General features: G+C 46.9%; 1 protein-coding gene across 1 annotated transcript in view; it reads left to right on the top strand.

Annotated features, from left to right (window-relative positions):
- LOC311106221 (neutral amino acid uniporter 4-like) overlaps positions 1-13,661 on the top strand; it is a 164,382-nt gene extending 150,721 nt beyond the window's left edge. Inside the window, exon 11 of the mRNA XM_084148524.1 lies at positions 12,680-13,661. Within this exon, the coding sequence (XP_084004650.1) occupies positions 12,680-13,044 (365 nt within the window). The 3' untranslated portion in view covers positions 13,045-13,661. The remainder of the gene's footprint in view (positions 1-12,679) is intronic.
- The last annotated feature ends 5,985 nt before the right edge of the window (positions 13,662-19,646 follow it).

The raw sequence follows: 19,646 nt of genomic DNA, 5'->3' as shown, positions 1-19,646 counted from the left end.
ACAAGAATGGGAGAAACTCCCGAAATACAGGTGTGCCAAGCTCGTAGCATCATACCCAAAATGACGCGAGGCTGTAATCACTGCCAAATGTGCTTCAACAAGGTACTGAGTAAATGGTCTGAATACTTATGTAAATTACATATTTTATTTATTTATTTATTTTTCATACATTTGCAAAAAGAAAAAAACAACTGTTTTTGCTTTGTCATTATTTGGTATTGTGTGTAGATAGATGAGGGGGGAAAATAATTGAATCCATTTTAGAATAAGGCTGTAACGTAACAAAATGTGGGAAAGGTAATGGGGTCTGAATACTTTCCCAAGCGTTGTATACTATAGTACAGTTCTAGAGAGGTATAATACTGTAGTACAGAGATGTACTATAGTAAAGTTCTAGAGATATAATACTGTAGTACAGAGATGTACTATAGTACAGTTCTAGAGAGGTATAAAACTGTAGTACAGAGATATACTATAGTACAGTTCTAGAGAGGTATAAAACTGTAGTACAGAGATATACTATAGTACAGTTCTAGAGAGGTATAAAACTGTAGTACAGAGATATACTATAGTACAGTTCTAGAGAGGCATGACTCAGTGTTCAGAAGGACATAGGCAGCTCCCTACACAGCCAGGACAGATGAATGTAGTTTTATTTCATCTATATGTCATTCTCCTGCTCTCTTCTTCTTCTCCTCTTACTGTTTCCTCTCATTATCCCCCTAAAGTCTTGACAGGTCCTGAAGTATGGGTCTCATATACAGAGTTAGGTTTGAATTTTCGTTCTTTTCTCCACCAAACACCTTCAAATCCTGATTGAGTTACCCTGGGTGTTGGATGAGGATTACAAACATGGCTACGTAATGTTCCCTGCTCATCCAAAACCACGTAGTTCGCAGCACAAATGTTAACAAGTTTGCTTTCTGGGTTTTTCCAGTGCAGCTTAAATGTCAGGGAGTTACCACACACGCACGAACGGACACACATACACACACACACACACACACGTACGCACACACGGAGAGGAGAGGTATCCGGCTGAGGTTTGAGCTGTTTAGACATCCTAATAGCGTTCCTGCTTTAGCGGGAGCACAAAGGTGGTGCTGGAATTCTAACACAGAGCTTTCAATCTCTCTCTTCTCTCTTTCTCTCTCTCCCTCTATTTGCTTTTTCACTCACTCTCTTTTTTCTATGTCCCTCTCATCCATACTTCAATATAATCTTCACTTGCTCTTTCTCTCCCTTCCCTCTTTCTCTCTCTCTCTCTCTCTCTCTCTCTCTCTCTCTCTCTCTCTCTCTCTCTCTCTCTCTCTCTCTCTCTCTCTCTCTCTCTCTCTCTCTCTCTCTCTCTCTCTCTCTCTCTCTCTCTCTCTCCTCTTCTCTCTCTATCCCACTCTCTTCATCTCCCCTCTTCTATATCTGTCTCTCTCCTCTCTCTCTCTCCATCCCTCCCTCCACCTCTCAAACAAGGCAGCATAATCCTCTTAGGCTTTAATGAGACATCAGTGCATTCCAAAACTATGCTACATTCAGATGGCTCCTTCCTACTTTCCTGCAGTCCATACTATGGATAGCCTGGTAAACCATGCAGTGCAGCATTGTCTGGTTTAACCAGGCTACACTATGGACTCCATTAGAGCCTCATCTTCTCAGGGAGGAAACCGGCGACCAACAAAATTACACTAATGGAATTTGTGTCAGAGTGTGACAGGGCAGATTGCCACAAGCTTTTAATTAAATAAATAAGTTAGGAGTGTCCAGACTGGGAAGGAGCTACACTTCAATCGAGTACAGGCTTAACTGAATGACAACAAAGACAGAATGCAATATGGAATTTGATTGAATAGTTTGGGGTATAGCCTCGTCTCCGAGAAAAGATGCTGATGACAGGTGTTTGACCCAATGCCTAATGTAATAATGAGTGACAGCGTAACTAGACATTCGCCAACTAAGTTAGCTATTGATAGCTATGGTAAAGGGACCATTGCTGAGACGATGGCTAAATAGATTGGGCCTAACATATGAGGTGTAGCAGAGCACGAACAGTGATCTAGATGCTTGAGAGTGAGGGCGAAATTATACATAGTGTGGCTGCAGTGGTTCCAGCTCCAGTTCTGAAAGAAAGACCAGTGTAGCGTAGAGGGGAAAGATAACTCCTTTTTATGACGAGAAAGGAGAGAAGTGAAACAGATTAAGGTGGAGTAGGACGGAAGAGAAGCGAATGATGAAGAGCAGGGTCGAGTGTGCCGCTCAAACTAAACTTGTAAACATGAACTATAGCCATTGAATTCTACCGTGCGTTATAGGGAAGTAATGCACGCTCCACAATACCCTTCAAGCCAATCAGAATGGAGTATTCAACAATGCAATGGTATAAGTAATCGTAAAGCATGAGAAAGGATTGAGAGTAAGTGCGAGCTATTATGATAGTACCCCAGGAACCCGATTTAGAATGCTTCAGAGTGAGGCTAGTGAATAGGGTGACAAGACCAGGTCAGAAAACCTAAATCACATGAAGGAATAAGGAGTTGTGAACGCACCATTAGAAGGAAACCATGGCAAACCAGTAAGAAGACAGCCTCGCGGAGACAATAATGCGGAGGGAAAACGCTTTGTCTGAGGCTGCGAGCCTATGCTGGAGAATAGGAAGTAGCCAGTAGTTTGGGGGTGAGATTAAAACGGTTGTGTTGCAATGTTGTGATGTCGTGCTGATTGAATAGGAATGGGAAAGAGATGGCAGGAGACAAAGCCACTACACCTAATAGTGCCTGAAATTATGTGATTCTGAGGGTTCACCATGCTGTTGAGGCCCACTATAGAGTTACTAACTTAATGTGTTGTGAAATCTATCGTTTTGACATTTGTATAGCTGCCTTAATTTTGCTTTTATTTTAAACATTTCAGAAATTCTTTGACCCGGAAGTACTTTTTTGTGTGTTCCTGACGAGACGCTGAGGAGAAGCACAACCTGAAACTCATCTGAGTTTTAATAAAGAAGTTCTGAGTAATAGTCAATCGTGATTATTTCAGCCGCTAAACATTACATTCATGATAGTGAATATGAAACCCGGATGTACAGAAAGCCCATATGGTAGAGTGTACCCCCTGAATAGCCTCGAGAGACTATCCATAACATTTGCATTTACAATAAATCTGGCCAGATCTGATAACTGAAATGAATGAGGGGCCACAGTTGCTTGCGGGTCTGCGTACCCACATCCAGGTTTTAAAGACGGATAGCCGCCAGCTCTGGGTCCTTGGGCCATGCGAGAGGGCTCCGGGTGGAGGCGGTGGAAGAGGCCGCACGCGGCTTAGGGAGCGGAGGAAGAGGGACTCGCCCGGTCGGACACGCCCCTAGCCTCACATCTTTGAATATTCCCCTTTCGCTGGCGAAGCTGATTCCTGGAGACTTTTCTTTCCTCTGTGAAAACGACTTATTCTCCAGAGAAATAAATACCGTCGTCTGGGAATGCAGAGATGAGCGGAGTACATTCGTAGCCAGTTGAGAGGAGCTCATGGCTAAAAATGCCTGGAACCACCCAGAAGTTGATCGTCGGAAAATGTCCCACTTGCCTAATGTGATTCTCTAACTTCTTCTCTGGGAAATCTAGTCGTGGATGAATCAACTGGAACCTGGGAGTGGGTGTAGATCGATCGCTGGAACGAGGGACGTAACCTCTAGCTCAGGGGAGATTACGCCGTCTGACATGACTTAAACAACATGGAGCGCATAGACCGTCGTTGGAAGACTGTTGCTGCAAAACAGCAAGTGAGAGACTGGGTGAGTTGACATATAAATACTCCCCTAGATTTATGCCCATTGGTTGAAAGAAAGGGAAGTGATTATTGGACGAGTGAGCCCATAGGTTAATCAGCAAGCGTGGTGGAATTGCCTTAGTGTGCCATGCTCATAGGCTGAAGTTAATAGGTGAATGACATTCTGCATGTTTGCTAATGGTAAAGAGGAGGAGAGACGTGATGCTATTCTAATGAAGTAACATTATAAACACTACCGTATGGATACCTGCTATGCCTGTGAGATAGGAAGCAATGTGAATTATAGTGTGCTTACTAGAGCAATAAAAATATGACAAGCCATTCAGACCAGCCTTCCTGATTGAACCTTTGTAAACTACATTAGGGACAGGAGGTAGAGTACAGTATGCAGGGCTAGGACAGGGGTTGGGTTCAGGACTAATAATAATAATAATAATAATATGCCATTTAGCAGACGCTTTTATCCAAAGCGACTTACAGTCATGCTTGCATACATTTTTGTGTATGGGTGGACTACACTAGAGACAGGAGCTACAGTGCAGTATGCAGGGCTGGGATAAGACGTTGGTTGTTACAGTGCAGTATGCAGGGCTGGGATAAGAGGTTGGTTGTTACAGTGCAGTATGCAGTGCTGGAATAAGAGGTTGGTTGCTACAGTGCAGTATGCAGGGCTGGAATAAGACGTTGGTTGTTACAGTGCAGTATGCAGTGCTGGAATAAGAGGTTGGTTGTTACAGTGCAGTATGCAGTGCTGGAATAAGACGTTGGTTGTTACAGTGCAGTATGCAGTGCTGGAATAAGAGGTTGGTTGTTACAGTGCAGTATGCAGTGCTGGGATAAGACGTTGGTTGTTTCATTGTGGTATACAGTGCTGGGATAAGAGGTTGAATTTCCATTCAGTAGTGGTGCAGGTTTAAAGTGGGCTGCTGTAGATGCAGGGGTTTTACATACAGAGTTGAAGGAGATTAGGCCTTGATCTTTACTGTGCACGTTTGATTAAGCTTCTGTCATTACATTTACATTTACATTTACGTCATTTAGCAGACGCTCTTATCCAGAGCGACTGGATTTTTTTTTTTGGGGGGGGGGGGGGGGGGGGGGGGGGTAGAAGGATTACTTTATCCTATCCCAGGTATTCCTTAAAGAGGTGGGGTTTCAAATGTCTCCGGAAGGTGGTGAGTGACTCCGCTGTCCTGGCGTCGTGAGGGAGCTTGTTCCACCATTGGGGTGCCAGAGCAGCGAACAGTTTTGACTGGGCTGAGCGGGAACTATGCTTCCGCAGAGGAAGGGGAGCCAGCAGGCCAGAGGTGGATGAACGCAATGCCCTCGTTTGGGTGTAGGGACTGATCAGAGCCTGAAGGTACGGAGGTGCCGTTCCCCTCACTGCTCCATAGGCAAGCACCATGGTCTTGTAACGGATGCGAGCTTCAACTGGAAGCCAGTGGAGTGTGCGGAGGAGGGGGGTGATGTGAGAGAACTTGGGAAGGTTGAACACCAGACAGGCTGCGGCATTCTGGATGAGTTGTAGGGGTTTAATGGCACAGGCAGGGAGCCCAGCCAACAGCGAGTTGCAGTAATCCAGACGGGAGATGACAAGTGCCTGGATTAGGACCTGTGCCACTTCCTGTGTAAGGCAGGGTCGTACTCTCCGAATGTTGTAGAGCATGAACCTGCAGGATCGGGTCACTGCCTTGATGTTAGCGGAGAACGACAGGGAGTTGTCCAGGGTCACGCCAAGGCTCTTCGCACTCTGGGAGGAGGACACAACGGAGTTGTCAACCGTGATGGCGAGATCATGGAACGGGCAGTCCTTCCCCGGGAGGAAGAGTAGCTCTGTCTTGCCAGGGTTCAGCTTGAGGTGGTGATCCGTCATCCATACTGATATGTCTGCCAGACATGCAGAGATGCGATTCTCCACCTGGTTATCAGAAGGGGAAAAGGAGAAGATTAGTTGTGTATCGTCAGCGTAGCAATGATAGGAGAGGCCATGTGATGATATGACAGAGCCAAGTGACTTGGTGTATAGGGAGAAAAGGAGAGGGCCTAGAACTGAGCCCTGGTGGACACCAGTGGTGAGAGCACGTGGTGCGGAGACAGCTTCTCGCCACGCCACTTGGTAGGAGCGACCGGTCAGGTAGGACGCAATCCAGGAGTGAGCCGCGCCGGAGATGCCCAGCTCGGAGAGGGTGGAGAGGAGGATCTGATGGTTCACAGTATCAAAGGCAGCAAACAGGTCTAGAAGGACAAGAGCAGAGGAGAGAGAGTTAGCTTTAGCAGTGCGGAGAGCCTCCGTGACACAGAGAAGAGCAGTCTCAGTTGAATGACCAGTCCTGAAACCTGACTGGTTTGGATCAAGAAGGTCATTCTGAGAGAGATAGCAAGAGAGTTGGCTAAAGACGGCACGCTCAATAGTTTTGGAAAGAAAAGAAAGAAGGGATACTGGTCTGTAGTTGTTGACATCAGTGGGATCGAGTGTTGGTTTTTTGAGAAGGGGTGCAACTCTGTCCAGAAGAGCAAGTTGTTAGTACGCTGAAAGATGGATAAATGAAAAGCTTGGCCATGACTCCACGCTTTAGTGTGAATGAGAAGGGATAGGAGGGGAAAGAAACAAGAGATAATTGGAATAAGAGATGGAAATGAAGGAAGGGATATGAGAGAGTAAGAGATGGAAAGAATGAGAGGATGGTTTGGGGCCTGGAGGGAGAAAATAATATATAACACAGGGGAAATGGGGAGAGAGGAAGAGATGGAGGGGAGTGTTGTAGCAGGGAGCGAGAGTTTAAAGGGTCAGAATTGATACTCCGTGAGATGGATGAGAAATATAAGGTGGGACGGCTTAGGAAAAGAGGATGGGAGAAGGAGAGAGGGTCTTGACAGAATAGTGGCAGATTGGACAGAGAGAGTGATTGGAGAAATCTGGAGAGGAAGTCAGAAATGTGGTTGTATTGAAAAGGGGTTTCTGTTAAAAACAAAAATAACCACAGTGTCAGGAACCAGGTAAAGTTATCAAGATGACAATTCTCTCTTTAAGTAGTTTGCTGGGGTCTGACACAATCTCTCACCGAAATGTTCCTCTCTCAGACATCAAGGACAGCCATCTTGAAAAACTTGGGCCCAAGTTAGAGGGACATTAGAACGAAACAGACAAGGGAGTTGCTTTATAAAAAAAACAACTGTTTGAAGTCTAGACATTAGTATTTATCACCTATATCTGTCTGTCTGTCTGTCTGTCTGTCTGCCTGTCTGCCTGCCAGCCAGCCAGCCAGCCAGCCAGCCAGCCAAACCCTCCTAGTATGGTTTGGGCCAGAGGACACTGCTGTCCTGTGATTGGAGCGATGGCACAGCAGGAGACAGAGTACAGAGGACAGGCCCCAGTATGAGCTCTACACAGGTCACTGTTTCAATACCACAGGTCCACCCCCCCACACACACACACACAGACACACACACACACACAGATTGCTATCGCCCAGTGTTTCAAATAATATTAGAGTGTTTGCCAGTTCTGTTTGCTGTTCTGTCGGTCCGACGGACACCCCCCTGGCTCACACAGTCTCTGAACTCCAAATCACTTCCTTAATGCTTGGTTCTTTGAAAATCTCTTCAAATACAAAGTAATGAAAGTGTCTGGTTCAACTTTTGCTTTCACTCTATGATAAGAATGAGATAACATGGGGCGGCAGGTAGCTTAGTGGTTAAGAGCGTTGTGCCAGTAACCGAAAGGTCGCTGGTTCTAATCCCCAAGCCGACTAGGTGAAAAATCTGTCGATGTGCCCTTGAGCAAGGCACTTAACCCTAATTGCTCCTGTAAGTCGCTCTGGATAAGAGCGTCTGCTAAATGACTAAAATGTAAATGTAAATAACAAGCACCACTCAAAGAATGAAGAATTCCTGTAGGTAATGCAGGGTTGGAGTCAATTCAATTTAAATTCCTGTCAATTCAGGAAGTACACAGAAATTCCAATTATCTTCAATGCTTTTCAATGAGGAATTGAAATTGATCCCAACTCTGGGTAAAGGTCATACAATTATCTAGACCGATGACAGATAGAGACAATTCATCTCTACATTACTCTCCTTCCATTTTGCACCCTCTCAGAAGTGCTATATATAATGACATTCTTCTGTGACCGCTAGTCTTCCTGGACTACATTACATACAGTAAAGACATTGGACTGTCAATTCCATCTGCTCTATCCAGACTGTGATCAAATCAAATCAAATTTGATTGGTCACATACACGTGTTTAGCAGATGTTATTGCGGGTGTGGCGAAATGCTTGTGTTTCTAGCTCTGACAGTGCAGTAATATCTAACAAGTAATATCTAACAATTTCACAACATATACACAATGCACACAAATCTAAGTAAAGCAATGGAATTAAGAATATACAAATAAATATATGGACGAGCAATGTCAGAGCTGCATAGACTAAGATACAGTAGAATATTATAGTATAGAATACAGTATATACATATGAGTTGAGTAATGCAAGATATGTAAACATTATTAAAGTGATGTCATCCCTCTGAGGACTGGGAGGGAGGGAGAGGGGGAGGGAGTGTGTGTCAGTGGACAGTGTGTGTGTTGTGTCTGTAGTGAACACAACATAACACGCACACACACCCACGTCACGCACACACACTCCCCTCCTCACACAGTAATCCATGAACCCGTGAAGGGTTTTGGGCAGGGTTGTGTTGGTTTAATATGGAAACTAGCTCGATGTAACTGGTTAAACGGAGCAATAGCACTTTAGACTGGTCTTTACAGAGGGAGGGTTTGGGCTGGAGGAGGAGCTGCAACCTCAGCACTAATGGATGTATGCGGTCAAGGCTCATATCATGTCATGTTATGTTCCATCATATTTATAGTGCCATGTTTTCGACTTGGTCTACGGTCTCGCCATGCACGTACACACACACGCATTTACACACACACAACTTCTGAGGGCTCTGCAATAGATTTACCTTTTGAGTTTCCAGTGAAATACCTGGGTAGTCACCTGAGGTGAAGCATCACTGTCATGTTTATCTCGTTGATATTCACAGCAGGCTCCCTTTCAGACACTTTTTATTTTCTCAGTCTCTCAACTGATTTCAATTGAAGGCAATGAAATGTTGAAATGAGATGAATGCATGCAGTGAGATATACATGCAATGAAATGATGCAAAAATAGCATTAATGCTCCAAAAAGCATATCAATAGGAGTCACATAACAACATAGAAAAACCATCTTATTTTTGAGGGTGGATGGGCTTTTGTTAAACCAAACCAAATCGCATTTGAAAAGAAACCACTTTACTAGGTGAATGCATGTAGTTCTGACTGACAGGCTGCATTTTGGGTGGAAATATATATATATTTTTACATTTTAGTTATTTGGCAGATGCTCTTCCCCAGAGCGACTTACAGGAACAATTAGGATTAGGTGTCTTGTTCAAGGGCATATTTTTTCTCCTAGTCGGCTCAGGAATTCGAACCAGCGACCTTTCGGTTACTGGCCCAACGCTCTTAACGCTGCTAGTCTAGAAAGTCCCAACGCTGCTAGTTTGTAGGTGACCAAATACTTATTTTCCACCATAATTTGCAAATAAATTCATAAAAAATCCTACAATGTGATTTTCTGGATTTTTTGGTCTCATTTTGTCTTTCATAGTTGACGTGTACCTATGATGAAAATTACAGGCCTCTCTAATCTTTTTAAGTGGGAGAACTTACACAATTGGTGGCTGACTAAATACTTGTTTTCCCCACTGTATATACACTGCTCAAAAAAAGAAAGGGAACACTTAAACAACACATCCTAGATCTGAATGAATGAAATAATCGTATTAAATACTTTTTTCTTTACATAGTTGAATGTGCTGACAACAAAATCACACACAAATTGTCAATGGAAATCAAATTTATCAACCCATGGAGGTCTGGATTTGGAGTCACCCTCAAAATTAAAGTAGAAAACCACACTACAGGCTGATCCAACTTTGATGTAATGTCCTTAAAACAAGTCAAAATGAGGCTCAGTAGTGTGTGTGGCCTCCACGTGCCTGTATGACCTCCCTACAACGCCTGGGCATGCTCCTGGTGAGGTGGCGGATGGTCTCCTGAGGGATCTCCTCCCAGACCTGGACTAAAGCATCCGCCAACTCCTGGACAGTCTGTGGTGCAACGTGGCGTTGGTGGATGGAGCGAGACATGATGTCCCAGATGTGCTCAATTGGATTCAGGTCTGGGGAATGGGCGGTCCAGTCCATAGCATCAATGCCTTCCTCTTGCAGGAACTGCTGACACACTCCAGCCACATGAGGTCTAGCATTGTCTTGCATTAGGAGGAACCCAGGGCCAACCGCACCAGCATATGGTCTCACAAGGGGTCTGAGGATCTCATCTCGGTACCTAATGGCAGTCAGGCTACCTCTGGCGAGCACATGGAGGGCTGTGCGGCCCCCCAAAGAAATGCCACCCCACACCATGACTGACCAACCGCCAAACCGGTCATGCTGGAGGATGTTGCAGGCAGCAGAACATTCTCCACGGCGTCTCCAGACTCTGTCATGTCTGTCACATGTGCTCAGTGTAAACCTGCTTTCATCTGTGAAGAGCACAGGGCGCCAGTGGCGAATTTGCCAATCTTGGTGTTCTCTGCCAAATGCCAAACGTCCTGCACGGTGTTGGGTTGTAAGCACAACCCCCACCTGTGGACGTCGGGCCCTCATACCACCCTCATGGAGTCTGTTTCTGACCGTTTGAGCAGACACATGCACATTTGTGGCCTGCTGGAGGTCATTTTGCAGGGCTCTGGCAGTGCTCATCCTGCTCCTCCTTGCACAAAGGCGGAGGTAGCGGTCCTGCTGCTAGGTTGTTGCCCTCCTACGGCCTCCTTCACGTCTCCTGATGTACTGGCCTGTCTCCTGGTAGTGCCTCCATGCTCTGGACACTACGCTGACAGACACAGCAAACCTTCTTGCCACAGCTCACATTGATGTGCCATCCTGGATGAGCTGCACTACCTGTGTGGGTTGTAGACTCCGTCTCATGCTACCACTAAAGTGAAAGCACCGCCAGCATTCAAAAGTAACCAAAACATCAGCCAAGAAGCATAGGAACTGAGAATTGGTCTGTGGTCACCACCTGCAGAACCACTTCTTTATTGGGGGTGTCTTGCTAATTGCCTATAATTTCCACCTGTTGTCTATTCAATTTGCACAACAGCATGTGAAATGTATTGTCAATCTGTGTTGCTTCCTAAGTGGACAGTTTGATTTCACAGAAGTGTGATTGACTTGGAGTTACATTGTGTTGTTTAAGTGTTCCCTTAATTTTTTTGAGCAGTGTACATTAAAACATTTTTTATTTGTTTTTACTGTTTTTGCTTTGTCATTATGGGGTATTGTGTGTAGATTGATGAAGGAAAAAAACTATTGAATCCATTTTATAATAAGGCTGTAACGTAACAAAATGTGGGAAAAGTCAAGTGGTCTGAATACTTTCCGAATGCGCTGTACATATGAAATGAGTAAAGCAGTATGTAAACATTATTAAAGTGACTAGTGTTCCATTATTAAAGTGACCAGTGATTCCATGTCTATGTATATAGTGCAGCAGCCTCTAAGGTGGAGGGTTGAGTAACTGGGTGGTAGCCGGCTAGTGATGGCAGAGAAATGTAACTAAAGTCGTGACAGATTTTTGGGTGGGATCCTCTCAGAGGGGAAGAAGCCATTTTTGTTTTTTGTAGAGTGTCTGTGTTTAGTCTGAGAGTTATTTGTGTATATTTGTGTTTGTGTGTAAGCGCTACCTCTGCTCCTGCGGTGTGGATCTGAGATCAAACATGTTAACATGTCTCTCCAGAGACTCTCTCCTGTGGAAATGTATGTGAGGTGGGAGAGCTGGATGAGACTATTCGGTTACATTAGATTTCTCGGTTGCTGTTGTTGGTGTCTCAATGACAATGTACTGTCCCCAGAACCTGGGCAGATCTATCGTAGCGTATCGCGTGTGTGTGCCCCTTATAAGCCCCTGCACTTTAATCCTGCACTCCTCTCTACCTGCCATTCCCCTTCTTGCCTCCCCCTCTCCGTCTCTCTCTCTCCCGCTCTCTTTCTCTCTCTCTCTCCCTCTCTCTTTCTCTCTGTCTTTTTCTCACTGCTATCTCCCCTTCCCTACCTCCCTTTATCCCCTGTTCCATACCTCTCTCTGCCAACAAACACATCCCCTGCAGTGGGGGCCTGCCTGTCTGTGACACTAAGAGGGATTACTGTCAACATGCTAACAGTAACACTAACCCATGTTCACAGTTACCTCTCGTACTCCCCTCTCCTCCTCTCCCCTCCCCTCCCCTCAACTGGCCCCTGGGAAAGTGAAATTAGGAGGCCAACTTAAAAGGGAAGTTTACATATCAAAGGTTTAGTTGGTACTGTGGTCTGGGGTTGGTTTTTCAGTGTGTCTGTGGGGGCCCCTAAGGGCCCAGAACTTTATATCGACCACTGCTTTCATGTTGTGTGACTCATTGTTAGATGATAACCAGTTCCACCTGGAAGGTGGTTTGCAGCCGTTGCATTATTGTAAATTGTTGGGATGGCCTATAAGGAAGCTCATGTATATTGTATGGGAAGTGTCTGTGCTGTGGTATGCATGTGTGCAATATTGATTCATTTGTCTCTAGACATCTGTTTCCATGCTCTGTTTGATGACCTCTGCACTTCTCTCCCTCTCTCCTCTCCCTATCTCTCCCCCCCCCACACTCCATCCTTTTCCCTTCCTTTCCTTACCTCCTCTCTCACTTCACCTCCCCCCTCTTTCCTCCCCCTCCCCTCTTTATTGCCCACCCCCTCCCCACGCTCTCGGATTCCTTTATCTCCTCTCTCCTCCTCTTCCTCTCCCCTTCCCTCTCTCTCTCCAGTCTCCTTTGCAGTGCTGATCCCTCGTCTGGACTTGGTCATCTCCCTGGTGGGTGCTGTGTCCAGCAGTGCCCTGGCCCTGGTCTTCCCCCCACTGGTGGAGCTCATCACCTTCTCAGACCGACCACTGAAGCCAGCCATGTTGGTCAAGGACCTTCTCATCGCTGTGGTGGGCTTCATAGGGTTCCTGGCTGGGACCTACGTCACCCTGGCCGAGATCGTCTCCCCAGAGGAGCCTCCGGACGTCATCAGAGAAGCAGCTCAGAACCTGACTGTTGCTACTGTTGTGGCTGGGGCCTTGAGGATGTCTGAGGAGCTAGGTTGGAACTGGACCACACCTGCTGCTGCTGCTGTGACCTTGGGATGACCTTGGATGACCTTAAAATGACCTGTAGGCATGGCTCCTAGGGCAGCATGAGATTAAATGACGAGCAGACACTGTGTTCGCTTACAGATTGTTTTTCATATAGTTGGGTGCTGGATCCTTGTTTGGTCATATCTATAGAAAATGAAATGGAAAGGATCGTCCCTGACGACGATCTGACAGGAATGCTTGAGTTTCCTTCTGCACAGTGTAGTCATAGGAACATGAAAAAGTAGAACCAAACACACAGCATAGAAACATAGGAAATAAACTGTACTGTACACAGCCCTAACCACTTAGGACCATTTCATATGGATGTTTTGGACTGCACAGACATAGAACGCCATTTGTGGTACACAGAGTGTATAAAATGCACACACATACACACACAAACGAGCGTAAATATTCCCAACTAGCTTCACCCACATATCACCAGCTTCAGCATATTGCACCGTGGTGATCAGCGTTCTCTCTCCATCTCTAGTAGGGCTAGTGTAACATTTCCACTGCCTCATCTCTATCAGAGGGAAAATCTAATAAAAAACTAAATCATGAATGTATGATGTCGCAGGGAAACAACAGCCATTCTGTATGCAGGTCTCACAGTACATCATCTGAAACCATGTTCTCCTTGTTGTATTGTTGGTGAATCTATAACCCCTAATATGTTTTTTCAACCCTTGGGGAGTGGGGACTGTATCCGCTACCATCTCTTATGATCAACAAGAACCTTTTAAAATCAGATCGGCAGTTACTAACCTCAATTCCGGCTTCAACTTAGACTTCGACTCATCTGCCCTGGGCTTTTTGTGTACCTCCGACCCAATCTTCATGCTACCCAATGGGAAACACAGGCGAAAAAGAGGCAGAAGTGCGGGCGTGCTGGTGAGGTGAAGGCAAAACCAAAACTGGCCTTGCAGTTTGTCTTCTCCTCTGGTTTAGTGTCTGTAGGAGCTATACAGATAGGAACACTATCGAAAACCAAGAGACTCAGAGTCCTGCCCCTTCATTCCCTGCCCCATGTTCTTGACTTTTGGCCTTTGAACTGTTGACCTGACCTGTCATGAACTCATGAACTCCACAAGGTCAACCTGATCTGTCATGAACTCATTAGTTCCCCAAGGTCAGACTGATCTGTCATGTACTCCCCAAGGTCAACCTGACCTGTCATGAACTCCCCAAGGTCAACCTGATCTGTCATGAACTCCCCAGGGTCAACCTGACCTGCCATGAACTCATGAACTCCCCAAGGTCAACCTGACCTGCCATGAACTCATGAACTCCCCAAGGTCAACCTGACCTGCCATGAACTCATGTACTCCCCAAGGTCAACCTGACCTGCCATGAACTCATGAACTCCCCAAGGTCGTGCTCTATAGACACGTATGCATAACATTAATATACCCTTTTACAGGAACATACACTTTCTCATAGACAAATCAATCAAGGGTCTTTGATATGTAAACGGCCAAGATTAGATCGCAACATTATAGATGCCTGCTGTTGGCAACTAAGCTTTGTTTGTGGCTACCTGTCTACCTTGGCTATATTTAACCAGGACTAAACCAATACTCAATTATAAAAAAAACTGGTTGAATCAACGTTGTTTCCACGTCATTTGAACAAAGAAATCCAATGTGATGACGTTGAATCAACGTGGAAAACTGATTGGATTTGAAAGAAGTCGTCAATGTAAGGGAATTTCATCTATTTTTCACCCAACTTTTAACCTAGTTAGTTCACAACTCAACCAAATGTAAATCAAAACTAGACTTTGATCAGACGTCTATGCCCAGTGGGAAGGCTGTGATTGGCTTCCTCTACGAGATTAACAATGAAAAGACCCACATTATTCCATTCCAAATCCATTCAATTGTATGTCAACAGGAGTGATTGGTCGGTTCTGTCATATGATCATGTGACCTGCAGGTTTTATGTGTATGGCCTGAGATTAGATGTGTTACCGCTGAGTGAATGTGTGACGCTGCATTTCATTACGGGATGTTTAACGCCTGCCTTCTCAGATCAGCGGTTACCGACTGTGACGGTTACCAACTGTGAAGGTTACCGTGGCGAAGGAGAGTAGATGATGAGTACAATCCATGTAAGAGTATTCGGACCCACTGTACTGTAACATATAAGGGCCTCTCTATGCTAAGTGACTGTTCTACAGGATGTATTTCCTCTATTCCATTCCACTGCCTCTCAACTGACCATTCTACATGATCATGTCATATCATTCAGTGTCCAATTTGTCCCTCAGGATTTTCTACTGTCGTCTATGGTAATGATAATGTTCCGTCAGTTTAATCAGTATTTAAGTACAGGCCGTATGCATAGACCACACACTAGTGAATTTATGGTGCAATAAAGCAAGTACTACCTGGTAATAACTCAAACTTTGCTCCCTATTACCGGCCATCACAAGGCTCAACGACCTCTGACGCTGCTGGGATTGAAAACCTTTAACGCTCAAGTCTTCATTATGTCTCATTTGTTGCGCTGCTGTTAAACCTAAGTGTTAGTGTCAGACGGGTCAGACGGTGTTAAACAATGTCCCAGGGCTCCAACAGTCATTTCCACACAACGTCAACGTCACTCAAGACACGCTCAATAACACCAGGGCCCTTGGTTTATTCTGAGGGTGTCCTCCAGTGAGTTCCCCAATTAAACCTAAATAATCCTAGCTGATTGGTGATGATGGGCATTAGATGGTACGCTAATGCTTCAAGCTAACTTCTAACACTGCTGTGAACAACAGAACAGCATCCGCTCCTCTCGCAGGAGGCCTGCGGTGCTATTTACCAATATGTACTAATGACATGTTTTGCATATTCATACGCATTTTGTTTGAGATGGATACGTTCCTCACTCTGCTGCTGTTCCCACCACCACTGCCGAATCCCGCCCAGACATTCTAAAATGATTTGCTTTGTTGTGCCTTAAAGACATCCATTTATCCCTGTTCTGTTCGTGGAGAAACCTTTTCAGTTGGAGCAAAGTGGGCGACGATGATTCATGGATGGATCCCTCCACTCGGGAACAACACTCAGAAAAAAAAGTCTCGCTCGCTGCATGGATAGATAACCAATGAGGAGTAGGAGTGTAAGAATTGACTACAGACTACAGTTTTTACCACAACTTCCAAATACATTTCTATTATGAAGTTTCCTTTTGACAAAAATGTATAAGTTGTGTACCTTGGAAACGGTCCTACTTCTAAAAGGACTATTGTTGAAGGTGATGGTACCTATGGTCTGTAATACGATGAGTCCAGGTATAGGACTAGTTTATATGTAGGTTGGGGTCATACTGGGGCGGCAGGTAGCCTGGTGGGTAGGAGCGTTGGGCCTGTAACCGAAAGGTTTCTGGATCGTATCCCGAGCTGACAAGGTAAAAATCTGCCATTCTGCCCCTGAGCAAGGCAGTTAACCCCCAACAACAACTGCTCCCCGGTCGCCAATGATGTCGATTAAGGCAGTCCCCCGCACCTCTCTGATTCAGAGGGGTTGGGTTAAATGCAGAAGACACATTTCAGTTGTACAACTGACTAGATATCCCCTTTACTTTGTGTCGTGAGGATATATTACATGTACTACTGTTATTATAAATTCATTCAGTGTAACACGTTATTATGATTTAATAAATTAATATATATATTTACTGAGGAAAAACATTGTATTCTGTCCATTATTCTGATAAGGTCATGGTAAGGTCACCTCCATGTCTCTGTTTTCATCTCTGCACGCTCAACCCAACACCCCACGGGTGCCGTGGGGTCGAGTGTACGGAGATTTCCATGGAGGAACTGGTGGCTCAGTTTATCCTCAGCCAGCAGAAGCAACAGGCTCTCCAGGAGCAAGCGCTGGAGGAGCAGCGTCAACAAAACCTCAGGCTGGTAGCAGATGTAGCCCAGTTGAAGGGTGGGAGGGCTCAGGAGTCTAGCCCAAATCATTTCCTGGCCAAGCTAATGGAGGAAGATGATGTGGAGACGTATTTGTGCACCTTCGAGAGGACGGCGCAAGAGGGAAGGATGGCCCAAGCCCAAGTGGGCCAGCCTTGTGGCACCGTACCCCTCCGGGAAGGCCCAGAAGGCCTACTTCAACTTCAACACCGACCAGGCAGCGAATTATGAGGGACTCAAACGCGATATCCTGAGCCGTTATGGATTCAGCCTCGCACGCCATGCACAACTGGTCCACGATTGGGCCTTTGACTCCACTATCTCTCCCCGCGTTCAGATGAGTGACCTGGTGCGCCTTACCAAGGGCTGGCTACTGACCGACGTACCGTCCCTCCCGATAATCGATAAGGTCGTCCTGGATCGGTACCTTCGGGCCCTCCCCTACAAGATGAAGAAGGCGGCAAGCCTACAGAACCCCCAGAGCCTGGAGGAGTTGCTGACCGCGGTGGAAATCCACCAGAACACCCAGGACCTGCTGAAAGGGGCCCGGGCGGAGAGAGCGGACGCGGGGAGGGGGAAGAAAAGCACAGAGACAGGCGAGGGGCTGAAGGGGGCCTGGACGGAGCCAGCCGAGGCCTTGAAGTGGGAGGGCGACCCGAACCGACGATGACATCCACTGCTATACCTAGATCAGAGGCGCTGCTATGAGTGCGGCGACCCGGGACACCTCGCGTGGAGCTGCCCCAGCTGGGAGGAGTCCATGCCCTCAGCATCCCCCAGCTCCGGCGTAACCCGGATGGCGAGTTTTGTCACCTCCTGTTGGGTACACACCGAGACTGCCCCTCCGATGGTTCCAGTACAAATCGATGGCGTCGATACTAGCGCTCTACTGGACTCCGGCAGCATGGTGACCCTGGCCCAACTGCAGTGGCTCACACGTGAGGGGAAAGATGAACCTGGGGATGAGGAGATGACAGTCTCCTGTGTACATGGGGACACAAAGAGGTACCCAACCATGCCGATGCGGATAACCACCCCAAGGAGGGAGTGCCAGATGCCCGTGGGGGCTGTTCCTAACCTGCCTGTGCCCATTCTCCTCAGTAGAGATTGCCCTCTCTTCCAGGCACTGTGGAGGAGGGACCTAGGGAGGCACAGTAGGAAGGAGAGGAAAAAGGACGGTCACCTGCGCAACCTAGGAGGAGGGAGACTACCCCGCACCGGGAGGCAAGCCTTCATCCGAGGAGGACCTCAGGCTCCCGTTTATGGAAGTGGAGGCACCAGACGGGCCGCCCGACATGGGAATCCTCATGTGCCAGTTCGGGACGGCCCCATTAGAGGACCCCAACCTCCAGAACGCGAGGGGCCAGGTGATCGCGGTGGATGGTGCGCTATTACCCGGGGTAAGTGAGTGGCGCTACCCACACTTTGCCATCAAGCGTAATTTATTCTAGCAGGTAGTAAAGCACAATGGGGAGACGAAAGACTTGTTACTCATACCCACCCGGTATGTTAGGACTGTCTTGCAGCTCGCCCACACCCACCTCCTCGGGGCACACCTGGGGATGGAGAAAACCAGGGAGCGGATCGGGAATCGGTTCCACTGGCCCGGAGTCAAGCGCGCCGTGGAGGACTACTGCCATACCTGACCGGAGTGCCAGATCACAGCCCCGAGGGCACATTATAGAAACCCTTTGGTTCCCTTGCCCATTATAGGGGTGCCGTTTGAGTGGGTGGCGATGGATCTGTTGGGTCCGTTGGTGAAGACCAAGAGGAGACACCAATACATCCTGGTAATAGTGGATTACGCCACCCGCTATCCGGAGGTGATGCCGTTACGCACGGTGGCAGAGAAAGTTATCACAAGGGAGCTCTTCCATTTATTCAGCCAGGTGGGTATTCCGCGGGAAATCCTGACGGACCAGGACACTGCATTCATGTCTCGTGTAATGAAAGATGTCTGCAAACTTTTACAAATCAAACAGGTGAGGACCAGTGTGTACCATCCACAAACAGACGGGCTAGTGCAACACTTCAATAAGACCCTGACGCAGATTCTGAAGAAGGTCATCGAGAGAGACGGGAGGAACTGGGACCAGCTGCTGCCCCACATGATGTTCTCAGTGCGCAAGGTACCCCAAGCGTCCACTGGGTTCTCCCCCATTGAGCTCCTGTATGGCCGTCAGTCCTGCAGACTGCTGGAGCTAGCCAAGGAGGGAGAACATGGCTCCAGTGCAACGCGCCCAGGAGTGCGTATACAACCGGTAGGCCCAACCACGAGAGTTCCACCCGGGTGAGAAGGTCTTGGTGCTGATCCCCACAACGGAGAGCAAGTTCTTGGCTACATGGCATGGGCCCTAAGACATCATTGAGCGGGTAGGCAACGTCAATTATATGGTCTGCCAACCGGGGAGGAGAAGACCCCTCCAGCTTTACTATGTGATCCTGCTGAAGAAGTGGCACGCTGTGCGCAACGTGGACCCGGCCACAGCCGAACCCGCCCCTGTCGAAGTTTCTATGGGGGAAGACCTCAGGCCGACCCAATGACAAACACTCCGAGAGTTGGTCCAGCAGAATACGACCGCGTTCTCTGAGGTGCCGGGGCACACGGATCTCGTGTACCATCATATCAACACAAAGTGGGTAAACGGCCATATACTGTTCAAATAAACCTACCATTAAAATTATAGACTGATCATTTCTT

The sequence above is a fragment of the Coregonus lavaretus genome (assembly GCF_964263955.1).
Source record: "Coregonus lavaretus genome assembly, chromosome: 30".
NCBI classification, from domain to species: Eukaryota; Metazoa; Chordata; class Actinopteri; order Salmoniformes; family Salmonidae; genus Coregonus; species Coregonus lavaretus.
The sequence above is the reverse complement of the archived record's forward strand: the minus strand, read 5'-3'. Positions and strand labels throughout refer to the sequence as shown.